General features: G+C 37.1%; 1 protein-coding gene across 1 annotated transcript in view; it reads right to left on the reverse strand.

The window, feature by feature from the left end:
• AKAP6 (A-kinase anchoring protein 6) overlaps positions 1-17,079 on the reverse strand; it is a 227,488-nt gene that overhangs the window by 20,304 nt on the left and 190,105 nt on the right. Inside the window, exon 11 of the mRNA XM_031049124.2 lies at positions 11,516-11,731. Coding sequence (XP_030904984.1) covers positions 11,516-11,731 — 216 coding nt within the window. The remainder of the gene's footprint in view (positions 1-11,515; positions 11,732-17,079) is intronic.

A 17,079-nucleotide genomic window follows, 5' to 3' on the forward strand; every position in this document is an offset into this window, starting at 1 on the left:
CTTTGTGTGTTATGAAGAAGAGTGAATAATTGTACCTTATTTATTTTCATGCATTTTTAAAATAGTTTTTCGCTGTATTACTGTCTGCTTACAGCAGATGCAGCTCCTTGAACATCCTTTAATATTGAACAATGAAACACTGATTATGCATATACTTACTGAAGATCCTGCAAATACATTTCCATAAAGGCTGGAGGACTGGGGCCTTATCTTCCAGTATGGAACAGCCACGTAAGACAGAAATAATCTGTCAGAAAATAAGGTGTCTTCCTCTCTTTCTAAAAACTATTTTGTTTGATAACTCTTGAAACAGAACATCAGAAAATTAGCTTCAATTACACTCACATACCACTCCTTGCAGAGCTGGGGTCATTAGAGATGCAGTGCAACAGTCATTAAACTAATTAAAAAATCACAAGTTTGTGACTTTTGCATTTCCCTTAACTCTAATCTTTTAAACAATGCTGACCTCAGTCACGATCTTACGATTAGTGAATATTAGGCATCTAAATTAAACACTGACTTCATCCTGCAATTGGAACACAATGCACGGCAATGAAAGTCAGTATTAGCTAAACACTTTTAAATATCTGGCCCTATATTTAAATGCCTAAATAGGAAGTGTGTGCTTTTGAAATAAAACCTCTGTTATTCAAAATAAAAAGCTAGCCATTTTTTTATTTTGTATGATTCCCTCCCCCCCCCATATAAATGGTGTTTGACAGTTCTTTCATCATCAGCATGCATTGGAAGTACCAGATTTCCAATTCCTAAATATGAGATATTTTCCTACTATAATCGATTATTCCTATGAATTTACTTGAATATTTTACACATCTTACAGTTTTAATGAATGTTTCAGGCACAGGGAATGTGTTTTTATCAAAGCTTTGGAAACTGCTTTACCCACACTGTTCCAACCACTATTTAATTTGTAGCATGGAAAAAAAAGATTAATAGATTGAGAGATTGTTGGCAGAATTTTTGCCACCATGCTATAAGGCCCTAAACCTGTTACTGTGATGTTGACTTTTCCCATTATAAAGTTCTAAAGCTCACACTTACAGATTCCATAGGACAGAATTCTCGTGTCTCAAAACCTGATTTTTTCTAATTACTTCAGGAATATTTGTGTTTTTTAAAAAATTGTGGTAAGTTGATTTACTAACATTGTAGTTAGATATAAATGCAAAGAAATTAGCAATGCTAGATACACTACCAATGAGGGTCAAATGCTATTACCTAAGAGAGATATGACAGTGCTTTCATGATTGTATGTTTAATTATAAAGCCATGGCACTTTTGAAGGTCTCACTGGCATTTGAAATCTCTTGAGGTTTTGTGAACATTGCCCACTTAAAAAAGTCAGATTGGCAGAGAAGTATTATCAACTTGCTACCAGCTACGAGATTCTCTCATCCAACTCCAAACCAGCTCCAGTCTGAAACACAGTTGGCAGTAGATAACTGAGGAACAGAAATATCTGTGAGCTGCATGGATAAATGCAGCAGCTTTTTATAACCCTAAGCCAAAAGATTTCCAGCTTCTCACTGGGTAACATAGCGCCGTTGACCAGCCTTGAAAGTTGCTGAGATAGAACAGTTTAAAGTGTTTAAGCAACTTTAAAATACGTAATTTTTCACCCTCTGAATTTATACATTTGAACAGACAAAAATCTGAATTAGTCAGAAAAGGAATAGAGAAGAAATTCATAATCCTTATAAATTTTAAATGTAGATATGTAGATGTATCTACAAAACCTTGTGGCACTGAGCTAGCAAGTTTATGTAATTCTTCCTCTAATATAATAAAGTATAATAGAGAAAAAAATTCAAAGTATCTGTGACTTAAAGACTTGACAGTCACTGAAACAGACTGCTCACGGGATACTACTAAAATACATTATTACAGACGTGGTATTTTACACCCAGTTCAGACACTATGCTTTGAGCTATTTGTAACACCAGGAACCCAGGTCTTGTAACACTGTGATAACAAAGTCTTCTGCCTTGAATATCCAAAGTGGGTTTTTCACTGTAGTATGACCTGTGGGCAGTACTTACACATGATCAAGCAACCATATTTAGTTTTAAAATAATACTGGGAAACTTCATTTATGCTTAATTTATTTTGCTTTTTTAGCTTTTTTGTTTAAAACCGTTAGCAGCCATTATGATGCATTTCCAGTCTCATAAAGAAACCTGTCTTCTGTAAAAAACAAGTGAATTTCAAATGTTGCATGCTTCATCAAGAAAAAGAAAAAATAAAATAAAGGGGAGCTTGAAGTAATTAAGTATTGCAGCAATTGATTTTACCATTAAAATAACTCTTTACTTTTAAAGTAATTTCATTTATCTTCCTGTGTTCATGCCAACAACAAAACAAGTAACTTTTACCCCTCATGTTACAAAGTCTGTTGGGTACTCTGAAGAAGGCAAAGACACTAAATGTGTCTGCAGAATTAGCAAGGAGTGACAGAAGAGAAATATGCATCTCAAAGAAGTATAGGAGTCCAGCTGTGGTTGATGACGATTGAAACAAATTGTGGTAGAACAAGCTACAAGAAATGTTCTTGTAGGTTTCATTGTCTTCCAAACTAAAATTTCATATGTAATCAACTCCACCAGCATGAGCAGGAAATGTATGTCTAGAAATTTCAATGTAGAGAAAAGGACTGAAAAAGTGAGAAGGCTGAACTACTTTTTCTCCTCTAGATGGTTCACCTTATGGAGCAAAGCTAAACTGCACTGGAAGAGGCTCTACAGCAAAGCCTGTTCTTAGCATTGTCCACACTGAAACTGTGCTGCATGTGCAGACTTCCTATTCAGTGTTCCTTTTTCATCAACAGAAAATAACAAAGGTCACACAACCAACAAAGTAGAATTAATGAGTACATTTGCTCTGCCATCCTAAACGATTCAGCCTACTCCCAAGTCATCTTCTGGGACTCTAGAGAAAGTTAGGATTAAGTACCCTTACACCCCTTTCATGGGAGGAGTTCAGGCTTCCCATGGTTTAACAGAGATGATGAAATAATGAAATAGTCTCTCGAGTCTGGATTAACCATTAGCCCAATCCAACCAATAACTAAATAGTCCATAAATTGATGAAAACCCTAGCAACAGCTAAAAGTCTGACTTGGTGGCAGTGAACCCACATGACCACCTCTGAGTGTTTGCTGTCTCAGAGAACTGGGATTTGTTCTGGTTTGGCTGGGGTTATGAGTCCGAATATAAACCTGGGGCTTCCTATCATTTTTAAAAAGTCATGCTAAGACATTACATCTGCCAGAGTGAGTGAAATAGTTGAATAATTTAGTAGATTGGGTACACTGAATGGAGTATGTCACCTTTGGATTGTTATCCTATGTTGTTAGTTAGTTGTGACAGAAAGTTTTGAAGTCTCTGATGATGGAGAAGAGCCCTCTGTGTTAAATGTATTACCCTTTTCTTTCTCTTTACTCTAAAACCCTACCACTGCAGTGACCACTCAGGAGATATCCTCAGGAATAGAACAGGACATTTACCTGAATTTTTATTTAATTTTGATTGAACTCCAATTGGTCTACAATATTTTTAACAAGATATGCACAACAAGAAGGATTTTATCAGCTTCAGTTTTGCCACATCATCCGCACTCTGCATACTGCCATGGTGGCTGCTATCATAACTATCGGTGGTCCTCCAGAAAATGATGAGAAATACAGAATTTCTTGCAAGAATGTGGGGCATGTCTCCTATCTTCAATTAAAGTCTGACAAAAATCTAAGCCTATGTTTGCTGTTTATGTAGCTTCATTTCAAATCCTACAGATAATTATTCAATGTCACAAATCAGGTATGCAATGAAACTCAGAAGCTCAAAAACGTACACACCTCAAGCAGGAGAATAGTGCATGACATCACAGGCTCGACAATTAAATATCCATTCATTTTTAAAATACGTATTTTAAGGAAGAACCAAAGTGAGCAGTGTTCAGTATTGAAATATAAGTAAAACAAGATGACAGAAACAAATACAAGCAACATTGGACTGTCACATGTTATATGGAGAGGTCTGATACCAAAGCAAAAATTACCTGTGATAGATAATGAAAACACAATTTGTAAAGGTTCAAACATGAGTCATTAAATAATTTAGTTGTGAGGGCTAGATCATAGGAGGTTCCACGTTAACATCAGGAAGAACTTCTTTACCGTAAGAGTGACAGAGCACTGGAACAGGTTGCCCAGGGGGGTTGTGGAGTCTCCTATGTTGGAGATATTCAAGGCCTGCCTGGACAAGTTCCTGTGTGATGTACTCTAGGTTACCCTGCTCTTGCAGGGGGGTTGGACTAGATGATCTTTCAAGGTCCCTTCCAACCCTTGGGATTCTGTGATTCTGTGTAATAGGTGTTCAGCACTTTATAACACGTAGTGTGCCCTCCTCAGCCAATTACGTTAATCATCAGTCAGTACTTTTCTGTATTAGGTACTTCTGATGAACTTCCAAATTTTATGCAAGATTCTTAGCTAGATCTCACCTTACAAAATAATAGCTTGTGATAAAATAAAAATACTTTAGAAACTAATGCTTTGTTTAGTGGAGCTATTTAAAACGTAATGACAACTTCATTTTTTACCTCCAAAGGAAGGGGCTTGTGCTCTTTTTTTTTTCTTTAAGCTCAGAAGAAGTGTCATTCCATGACGTATTGTGCTTACGCTGCAAGGTTTAGGTAGCAGGGGAGGCTACCAGGAGCCCACACTGGAGCATGTTTGCTGCATGACTTGTGACCCCATCAGGACTCACACTGAAGCATGGGAAGGACTCACATTGGAGGACTGTCTCCTGCAGGAGGAACCTCATGCTGGATCAGAGGAAGAGTGTGAAGAGTCCTTCCACTGAGTAGGAAGGAGCAGCAGAGATACAGTGTTTGATGAATTTATCACAATCCCCATTCCCTGTCCGCCTGTGGCACTGGAGGGGAGAAGGAAGGAAAATCAGGAGGTAAGTAGCCCGGGAAGAAAGGAGGAGTGGGGAAAAGGTGTTTCCAAGAGTTAGTTTTATTTCTCATTAGCCTACTCTGATTTGATTGCAACAAATTAAACTGATTTCTCCAAGTCATGTCTGTTTTGCCTGTGACAGTAATTGCTGAGTGATCTCCCTGTCCTTATCTCAACCCATGAGTCTTTCAGTATATATTTTCTTCCCTGTCCAGCTGAGGAAGGGCAGCGATAGAGCAGCTTTGGTGGGCACTTGGCATCCAGCCAGGGACAACCCATCACACATGGCTTAAAAAAATATTGCCAGTGAATTAAATATAGAGAAGTGAAGAGGAGACACCACTGTTAGTGCTATTAAAAACTGTTTTCTTTTACAGAGAGCATCACAGAAACAGAGAAATTGAGAAAAAGGACAAAGATACCAGATCAGAATCAACACAGTATTTTTAAAAAACTCATTTTTCAAAGTGCATTATAAAGAATGAAACACAGAGGAAGCTGGAAAAAATCCTAAACAGAGCTTTAAGCAGGCTCTTCCAGTGCTCAGAAAGAAGCTTGTGGAAAAGAGAGAGGTGCCTTTTATTTTTTTTTCTTAAGTGAGCTGTCTCACCATTGCAGATTTTCCCAAGTCCTTACAACTCTAATTAAAATGTGGTAATTGGTTATGTTACCTCAATTACCATGATGCATGGACATTGATGCAAAGCGACACCAATTGAATCCCTTGGGTGTTATACCCCAAGGCCATCCCATTTATTGTGGCCTTATTATTTTCAATTATGTGACTGGATGTACAGCATACTTTCAAGCTGATACAAATGGGGGTTTTGCTGGACATAGTGCAGCGTACACATGGTATGACTCAGGAGAACAAGAGAAATAAAGATTTTTTTCATAAGCATAGTAATGAACTTACTGATCAGGCAAATGAATATTTTAGATATTTTCAGGACAAAGTGAGAATTACAGCACTTTAGCCCAAATCTCCTTAGCTCAAAATCTCCATTTTAAAAGCATGATTAATACTGTCCCTTCAATAATTAGCCCTCTCTGTTGAATAAGAAAAGAGACTGTCTGCTCCATAAAACAGATATGCTTCTCATTCAATGAATGAGCAGTCTGGAGAAAAAGCAGTTTCACCAGTCACCAAAAAGGCAGGAATATTGAACTGCAACTGAAAACATAAAATCCATTAGAAACCGCACTTTTGTCTCTAACCTAGCCACAGCTGTACAACACTTCTATATACTATGGTATTGGTGAAATGGTCCCAGAATAGTGAATTCCCACAGTCACCGCATTGTAGCTTTCTAAAGAGGCATATCTGACTTGGACAGCACATCCCCAGACTGTGAACATCTCTAGCAGCAGGAATAATCCATGAGGCTAAACACAACTTACACTGGTTATACCACTGGCTGGGCAAAAGATTAAAAAAAATTGCATAAAACAATTGAACATATTCCCACTTTAACTGCTGTAAACTTACGGCCATGACCATGACTGAGTCTGCCTCAAATCTTTTTTTAACTTTTCAGTCTTCCAAATAGATTAGACCCTCTAAAGGAAAGTACAAGCTTCTCCAGCTGTTGAGCAGGAATTTTAGATGGCAATTTTGTATTTAGTTGACTAAGGATTGTTGCTATTGCTTTTGCAATTGCCAGACAGGATTCTTTTTCTTCTAAGATGATTGCTAGAAGAGTCTTGTTAGGCAAACTATAAGGCATCTGTGTAATTCTGAAGCTAAAATTTAGGTGACATATAACATTATATCAGCAAACTATGGAATGATAAATCTGGGGGAAAAGAATTTACCACAAAAAAAACAGATGGAGGAAATAAAAACCTCTTTTGCTAAAACAGATTAGGACTGCTTCCAGTAACAAAGTGTCCTACTGTTTTTTTTAAAAGTCATTGTTTTTTCCATTGTATGAATATTTCATTCTTTATAGCTAGATTAATCTACTGAATCTAACCACATTTCAGCCTTCTGGAGTGATTCTTATTGATAATTTCACAAGCTAGATATAACTTTTGGTTTATGAGAAGGACATATTTTGCCAGACTTTAGGTGGTTGTACACGCTAATACCGTCTTGTTATTCATAAACTTATGGTACCCATTACTGCAAAAGTTCAGCAAAATTAAATGTTGAAAACCATCAATGAAGACAAACAGTTCAAAAGAAGCATAAAAGCCTTTTGTGGCTAATTCCAGCATAGCTTTGTAATGCTATAAGTGCCCAGATAAGTGACTGAATATAAAAAGGGCAGAAATGGGACAAAGGAAGATCCCAGTATACAAATTAAGAAGACAGTAGAAGACGCAAATGACTCTTGTCTTATATGAGGCAATATAATCATTTGGGCTATCTTATTTGCTGTCAGCAAGTCAGATGCCATGAATGAGTCAGATGCCAGCAGGGTATAAAACCATCTCATTTGTTTTCATAAATTACAGTATTCTGTGGACAACTACAAATAAAGACTTGTTACCAAGGGATACTGTTTGTGTGCCAGGACTGGCACACCATCAAATACAAAGAGATAGGGAAGCAGAAGAAACAGTTCTGGTACCTACCCAAGAAATGACTACACAGGAACTGCGTGAAAAGGAGTTTAGGACATGCCAACTCAGGCAAGGGAAAACAAAGAAACCTGAATCCTGCAGTGGCTGGGACATCTTTAAATGCTGAGAATACAGATAGCTTTATCAACATGAGAAACTTGTAGATGCTGACATACTTTACAGGATCTTACTATTATAAACAAGCCTAGGCTGAGAGGTTCCAAAACAAAACAGCCCACAGTGAAATTTAGATGAGCACCATGATAGCTCTAAATGGCTGCCATTTCTCAGCAGAATGATACACCCCCTGCCTGGTGAAAGTCAACTAAACCCAGCAAATAACTCCAGACTACCTTAGGCAAAGTGGGAACAAAGCAGCATGCACCTTGTAAAGTTCCAAACATCCACACATCCAAACATCCTACCCTCATCATGACTCAATCCTGATCAATTGCAGTCCAAAACAGAAACACAAGACGTATTTCTGTTTCAAGAGCAGCACCGTACCCTTATTAGGTCATAACAATTTATTTAGAGTAACTGCAGGTACAAACAGAAAAGCTTCAACACGGCAGCTGCCCACATGCAAAAGGAGATTACATGCCTTCACTACAGTAAGTTAGATCTCTGTTCAGCACTCTCTAAGCTATCACAAATACAACTTGTTTCTGTTCCAAGTTCAGTAGAAGAGATGTATGTACTACAACAAAATTATAAGTTTTGCAAATGAAAATGGCAATGCATCATCTTTGTGGTACTTTGCCTTTTAGAGAAACACAGTAGAAACTCAGTTCAGTCTCTGTTGGGCAGTTACAGATCCAACAGATACTCAGCCTCTAGCAATTAAAATTCAGGATTCTGAGAATTAATTTTTAGTTTGGTTGTTTAATATTGCACACACTTGGTTTTGAAGCTCCAAAACTCAATTGTTTTTATTACTACTGGTCAGCTCATGAAACATATTGTATATCCCCAACCATTTGCTAGAGCTATTGATACATTAGTAATGTGAATAAAAATGTTTTGAAGATGGACCTATCACAAAAATATAACCAGCATTTCTCAAAAGAATTAAAGAGCTTTACTGTTACAGTTTCTTTACATTTTTATTTGTATTCCTCTGTCTCATATTTACCCAATTTCTATGCTTTTCACTAGACACGAACAAGTCTTTTTCCTTACCTGCTTTCATTTCTCCTTTATAGATGGATGACAAATAGATCAGATACCTGCATGCCCAGTGTTTGGACTGAGGCTCAAGTAAACCCCATTGCATCTAAAACTGCTCTTCTGTCTTTTAAACATCTCCTTCTTAGAGTCTGTCCTGGGTTCAGCAGTAGCAGTCATGTTTTCTCCTTCTTGGTAGCTGGTGCAGCGCTGTGTTTTGACTTTCAGGCTGGGAACGGTGCTGATAGCACCAATATTTTTACTTACTACTCAAATGTTTGGTTTGTCCAAGGACTTTCTGAGCCTCATGCTCTGCCAGGGAGGAGGGGAAGCCAGGAAGAAGGAGAGACAGGACACCTGACCCAAACTAGCCAGAGAGGTATTTCATACCACAGCACATCATGCCCAGGATGTAACCGAGAGGTACCCGGAAAGGCTAGTGCTCTGCAGGGGTTGGTAGAGGTATCGGTCAGTGCTCAGTTGGGCAGGGTGGGGTGAGTTATCAGTCGGCGAGTGGTGAGGTGTCACATTCTCTTCATGTGTTATTTCCTTTATCATTATTATTATTATTGGTGGTAGCAGTAGTGATTTGTGTTATACCTTAGTTATTAAACTGTTCTTATCTCAACCCATGTGAACTACATTCTTTGGATTCTCCTCCCCAGCTCTCTGGGAGTTGGGGGAGAAAGCGGGGGAGTGAGTGAACAAGCTCTGTGGTTGGGTTTAAACCACGATAGAGTCCATTAACATGAAATAAATACAGACAAAATGGAACTTTTCCCCTGTCCTCCTCATACACCCTCTTTTCTTCATGACCTGTTAGTATGACTATTCTCCTTCTGGTAATCTGCATCAGTTGTGACATCTACAGCTCTCACTGTCTCTGTAAGAGGAATCGCAGAATCACAGAATCATCTAGGTTGGAAAAGACCTTTAAGATCATCAAGTCCAACCTTTACCCCAGCACTGCTATGTCAGTAAACCATGTCACTAAGGGCCTCATCTGCATGGTTTTTGAATACTTCCAGGGATGGTGATTCCACCACCGCCCTGGGCACCCTGTTCCAATGCCTGATTACCCTCTCAGTGAAGAAATTCTTCCTAACATGCAACCTAAACCTCCCCTGGCACAGCTTGAGGCTACTACCTCTTGTTCTATCACTTGGTACTTGGGAGAAGAAACTAGCCACCTCCTTTTGTGTAGTTATAGAGTGTGAAATGTAATGTCAAGCAGTACATGGGCTTTCTGCCTTCCTCTGCATACTTTGTTGTCTCTTTCATCAAACCCATCCCTAAAGGAGTTTCATTAGCGTCATTAAGATTTGACATTTTTTTTCCTTGTTGTATAGAAAAGCTCTTAGCTGGTCTTGACTGTTTTCAACAGCATTCCTCATTACTCAGTATTTCCCTCTCTGCATACAGACGTATAAGTAAAGGCTGAAAAAATATTTTTTATCAATAAACTACTCCTATGCTTACAAAACCAACGTTGACACTTCATCTGCTTTTGGATGATGTCTTCTTTCTGTGTTACCTCATACAACACACCTTGTTTGACCCGTCCTGAAAGCTTGTTCAAACCCATTCCTTCTTCAAGTCCCATTTCTGTCTCAATACTTGAAGCAAAGCAGCCAATAAAACAAACAGGCAAGGTGCATTCCTACTTTATAACATTTGGTAAAGGTAGGGCAGCAACAGATTACTTCTACCGTCAAACAGTTCACTCATCCACAGCATTCTTCTCACTAACTCACTATTTCTTGTCTCATTTAGACTAATAGTATTTTCACTTAGGGACTGACGGTACTTCTGAACAATGTCTTGTATATCTTCATACCACACTACTCTAACGATACTAGAGAAATACCACTTCTGTTATTTTTGTAAAGGAAGTCTAGCAAGAAGAAGTTAAAAGTAGTATTTTACTGTTAGATAATTTTAGGAAGCATATATGTGTCAACCGTTATTTTCCTTTTATTTGCCTGATATGAACCTAAAAAATTACGTTAGCTAAATATGTCACATTCTCAGATTTCATCTAGATTCTTCAGTATATGAACTACATAGAGTTATTGCTCTCAATCTAGCTGCAGTACAGAGACTTCAGCCTTATGATAGTAGCACAATACACGCTGAGCCAATTCATCCATTGCAGCCAATGGTCTTACAGTAGGGATTATTATATTCCCCCCATGGTTTATTGTTTAAATGTAGATACTGCTTTGTAATGTAGTTTTATGCTGTATAAAATCTGTCTAATTTATGCCACTTAATGGATGGTTTAAGCAGAGAGCTATTTTGCCTTGTAGGAATCATTTCCCTGAGATAAAAGCAAATGAATGCATTTTACTTATATTCAAATAACACAGAACTGTATATTAATCACATACCCATGGCATTCTATGTGAAATACACTTCTACTGCTGGGATACTCATTAAAACCAGTCTTACTTACACCGAAAATTATTTTTCTGAAATATATTTACAATCAGTGAAATAGGTCTCTGGGCCCAGTTCTATTAGGTACTGAGCAACTTCACAACAGAGGATTATTTTCATTATTTGACAAGATCAGATGTAATGAGATTAAATATCAAGCAAACAGAAAATGTGTATTGTGAGTTTATCATAGTAATCAGTCTCGTTCACAGAATACGACACTTTGTGAAAAACCAAAGCTTCAATTGTTGTCAGTAAAGACTAGGAATAGCATCTTCAGTCAGCAGAAAGCACGCTGAAAAAGTTTGTCTTGTGAAGAATTAAACCACTTGAGATCTTTTTAAAGCAAGTATCACTCACCGAGTCTTTTTCCAATCTCTTCTGTAGCCTAGTCTGCCACTGGACAGCTTGCATGACAATGGCTTCCCACCTCCTCTCAAGGTTTACGATTATCAGCTGCATAGACTGGTGATCTGCATTTAGGTTACAGGACTCCTGCTCATCCAGGAGGTGCTGGCATAATCGCAGCACAGAGGCTACCCCACGACGTCTCTGTTTGATCTCACAGCATAAAGACTGCAGGATAGACAAACAACAGATGTCAGTGTGGAATACTGTGGAGATTAAAACATTTACTATTATCTGATATTTAATGGTGCCCAATCTCTGTTTTACAATAGCTTTTTTCAGCTCTTCCATAAATTCCCATATTTAGCAGCAAAGCTTAGAGTTTTATCTCCAGATAAACAGTCATAATCTTAATACCACAGGAGTACAGCTACTTTCAGTCTTCTTCAAACAAATGCTATACATATCTACCTGTCTTAATAACATTGAAAGTTTTATGGTGTAAACTGGTTTATTCTTCCTTTTTTTTTGTATTAAACTGGGACACATCTGAAATGAGTTACCCAGACAGTAATCAGATTCAGAAATTCCTTAGGAAAAATCCGGGATGTGTGTGTGAAATGTAGTCATGCAATAAGAATATATGTATTTTTAGAAAAAAACAATAGAAATTATGGGTCATATGTACTCTTTCAGAGAAGAAGCCTTACGGAAGGATAAAATTCAGTATAAAGTTCTTTACAAATGTTTTTTGTTTTCATAAATTATTTCCAGGGTAGTTCTATATTCAACTAAATGTAGCAATACTATGATAACTGTATCCTTCTTAAGGATTACTAATTCACCACGTTTATTTCATCATACTGCTATGAAAAATGCAGTCTGACTTGAACTGCATGATGGGAGACAATCGCTAAGCACTGATACTGCTGGATATTGATGGGAGCCAAGATATGTTGGTTCTATGCCAGAAACTGAAGTAACTACACTGAGAATCTTATTGAACAGCAGTATAAATAATGCACCCTACATGACAAAACTAAAGAGAGATCTACCACCTGGAAGCAGTTAATGGTATGGGGTGATTTTGAGCATGGTTTTATCCAGAGTCACACTCTACCACCGTTCAACGTCATAATGTGTTTTAATAGTAATAATATCTATGGTACAAACGCATGTGAGGATGACTGCTTTGGCCCACTTCAGAACCCTATACTTCTGCAGCATTGCATAGTTCAAGATTTTGACTATTATCACAGGCCTGTGCTACTCCTGAAATTAACGCGACTGCTCCACACGTGAGAGCTTTCCAGATAATTTAAATTGTAACTTGCCAACATCTGTTTCCCTCTGTGGGATGCTACAGATGAAAGTGCATGACCCCATGAGAAAATCTGAACTATCTTTCCATCTTCTTTTTTTTTTTTCTTTTTTTTTCTTTTTTTTTTTGAAGACCGGGTATTTGCCTTTAAGCTTCCAGCTAATCATAATAAGAAAATAAAAAAAAGCCACCACACCTCTCAAAGCTGCTCACAAGTGTTAACTGATAAAAAATCAGGACCTGCCCTCCTGAATGTTATTAGCTAATCAATAACATTCTATTGAAAATGAATTCAAGTTCCAGATTTTAATACCACTTTTTCTTTAAAGTTTGGTATTTATACTTAGAAATATTGTATCTCAAAGTATTCTGATGTTAGATGTGCTTGATCAATAATACTAAGCTGAAAGTCTGAAGCAAAACATCAGTATACACATCTAAAAATACATCTTTAATTTTCCTATGGATAGTGTGCAAGCAATTTTTTTTATTCAAAGCCTTCAAGAGAAATGATGATTAAACCCACAAACACAGCTGAATTACTAATTTACTTTCACTGGCACAATTGGCCCATTCTAACAGTTAACAGATTGCTTATTAATCAACAAGGGTAAACAAGACAATGCAATCTCATTTAAAGCGGAAGTTTTAGTGCCTAAAAGTATTAGTGTTCAAAATATTAATCCCGATAAGGCTTCATTAGAAGATGTTTTAAAATGATTAAGTACATTTCATTGTAAAGTACACTGAATAGTATATTAGCAGGTGGACATTTTATACAGATGTTCTACTTATTGATATAATGCATTCTATAGCTATTTAAATTACCCTAACTCTGTAATAGCTAGATTCTATTACTTCTATAATGAGAGAACCCCATACTTTTAATATTTCTGAATTTTAAATAAGGTGAATGACAAATTCCCAAACCACTATTTATGGCAAAATATGACCAAGAATTTTATTATTCAATTTATACCAGAGCTGCATTTTCACTTATGTTTCCTGAACTTGCCCTTATTTATTTTCCTAGAGTTCATTACTAGCTTCCTTCACAGTTCTTGATGTAACCACCAAGTCTGCACATTTTCTTTCTGATGCTGTTCATTAGACTAATGTCAGAAAAGACCCAAGCCAAACCAAAATATCTACCCAAAGATAAAGCTAGGGTTCTTATTTTACATTTTATAACAGCTAAGCAATTCAGTTTTATGGAAGTGATGTAAGTCATACACTGATGACAGTCAAATCTATGTAGATATGCAATAAATCATGGAAGTCAATATAGAATCTGGCCCGCGACATTAACTTACCTTGAACTATCTGATGATGTCATTTTTTATAAATATTGTTCTTTTTTGATGCAATACCATATAATACAATGAGGTAAGGAGTATTTCATTCATAAGCCTTTATAAGTGAGGCCTTTACATTGTGTTACCTTGAAAGCAGAGCTGCAGTATCCAACTCATTTCTAATTTACATCAATATTACACCAGCATAATAACAGTAGCTTTACTGAAGCTATTTCTGACTTATATGGCTGTGACAGTACAGTTAGGCTTACAACACTTCTGTTTCAATTTTATTACATGATATTATGGTTAATATTAAACTGGAGAAGTATGAAGTGCTTGTATCTAACTGTGTTGAAAGAGTTGGCTATAGCAACAATACTTTAAAAGCCAGGGAACTTAATCATGTAAAGGTATCTTTAAACCATATATAATAGCACTAACAATTATTAATTAAACCACTATTAGGGTCTGGTATACAGTGTCCTAAAGGAACATCACAGCTGCTGTATCTTATGACATGGTATCTCACAGTGTTGCATATCCACACATTTTCGGTTATTGCTAAAATGGCACGCTTGTATAAAAACCTTTCAATATGTCAATTGCACATGCAAACTATGGTTCCAGGACCATGGTTACTTTAATTATTTGCAAGGTGCATTCTACATTGTGAATTAACAGCTATCATTCATGATTAATTTAAAAAAAAAAAGAAAGAAAAGAGAAATTATGAGTATCTATACTGAGGCTTGGGCCTGATGGTCTACATCTGCTATAATAAGATACTGGACACTTGACAGTTCAGAAAATTAGGATATGATCTAACAGTAGATTGAGGATCATCACCCAGGCTTGCTTAGTCTCCTGTGTGTGAAAAAGATTTGCTGAAGTACAGATTAAGAGATCAGACACTTTCAATTGTGGGTCCTCACAATATCATGCGTCCGTTGAGCCGTAGTAACTGTAAATACAATTCGAGCCTTTGCAAACATGAGAGAAACACTTTCACTTAAATCATTTACAGTGAGACTCAAATTAATATACTTGGCGTTTTTGCTGCAGGCTAAGAGCATACACAGTAACCGCAGCTGCTGAACTTGACTTTGTGTCAGAGTCCTTTGCTTCGCAACAGATACCCTGATAACATTGAGGTTATTTGTTATAATGTTATTACAAGTCACAGTTTCCCATGCTGAGAATTTCTGTCCACAGAGCTAGAATCTTGGAAGATTTTTCTTCCCTCTGCCTACTCCTATTTTCAGCGCTTTGAAGTTATCACCTGCATAGCTAAAAAGGGCTAGCTGAAACTACTTTCACAGCTTGTTAATACCATGCCTTAAATCATCTGGAAAAGCTCCTGCTGAGTCAAATGACATCAAACAGTCTTTCCGAGCCATGGGCTAATGACACTATCTATAGGGATGGACATAGCTGTGATCTGAACAGAAGGTGCTCTGCATAGCTGTGTGACTCCTAAGTGAATGGCATATGACCAGAAACACGTGTGCAACTTCAGGCACAGACAGAGCATATGGGAGGCATAGAAAGATAGGGAGTTGAGGAGTACTAGACCCCTCATGCCCCAAAACCTCCTCTATCCCTACCTGATACTTCCTGCAGTGTATCAATGCCCAAGCTGTGCTGCATCACCTGCTCTGTAAGACAGAAGAACATGGATGGGAAGTTGGCTTTCCCAAACAATGCAATGTGTTGGCTACTGAAGCACAGCTCCACTGAGGTTCTTGAACAGGTATCTAATATTAACCATTTAAAAGTACTAAGGTTCTCAGCAACTTCAGTAGCATTACTTGTGCTTAAAAATAGTTTAAAAGTCAGTTTAAGATTAGTTTAGTTCATTCATCCACATAAACCACATATAATCTCTACATGAAATGTTGAGATATGATTTATGCAGCATCATTTATTACATACTGTTTGGGGAATTAGTGTTTATGGGATATGAAGGTATTTCAGGCATTTCTGTCTTTCTTGCTTTCACTTTATAATTAGGAGTAATAAAGGTCCATGTAGAGATGCTTTGAAAATAGAGCTTTGAAAATAGTTGGAAGATGGAAAATAGTAACTTATACAGATGGATTTTCTTTGTGCTTTCTGGTTCAGAAGAAATGCCAAGGTATACTGAGACAAATGCTATTTCTAGGCTTATTTTTTGTTTCTGTGTAAGGGCAATACTGGATGCTTTTAGGAAAATGAAGTAAGATTGACTTCAGATAATTTCTGAATGAACAGATCTAAACGGAAGTTTCTGTCTAACCTTGGTCCATTAAAGGCTTACTTTTTCTCCTTGTCACATGATGTGGGTATGTGAGGGAGATGTGGGTATGTGAGGGAGGGAATGATACCCTTCCCTCCCTTGCAATAGTTGGTGCTTGATGGAAGACAAAATGAAGATGGAATCATTGTTATTTAGTACAACAACCATAAGCAGAAATTAAGGCAAAATCTGAGAATGGAAACTACCCTTATGAGTACAGCAATCAAATAGCAACTCTTAAAAAACTGTAATTTGCCTTCTGATTTCTGGCTAGTGAAGCACTTCGGTTTTCTAAAGTGCTAATGAAAAACTTTTAAGTATCATGGCTAACAGCATTAGCATATCAATGAAGGGAAAACAGGAAGCAATATTCTCACAAACGTTGGGTAGAACTTAGTTTTCCGTGTTTTGTGTGAAATGGCAATACCTGCTGGAAATTCTCTTGTCTGGGTGATGCATCCCTATATTTCCAGTTCAATTCTTACAGAACATTCTTACAGGTGAAAATAAGAATTTATGCTTCTGAATAACAAAGAAACCCAGTAATTCCTGCAAAAATGTTAATAAGAAAGTAATTCCTCAAAATAAAAAAGCTAAATGACAAAGATAGGAAATGAATGATGACTTGTCATCTTTTAGAAAAACACTGCCAAACCTGTGTGCTTTTGCTGATTTCAAGGTT

This window comes from Melopsittacus undulatus, chromosome 4 (genome assembly GCF_012275295.1).
Source record: "Melopsittacus undulatus isolate bMelUnd1 chromosome 4, bMelUnd1.mat.Z, whole genome shotgun sequence".
Lineage (NCBI taxonomy): Eukaryota > Metazoa > Chordata > Aves > Psittaciformes > Psittaculidae > Melopsittacus > Melopsittacus undulatus.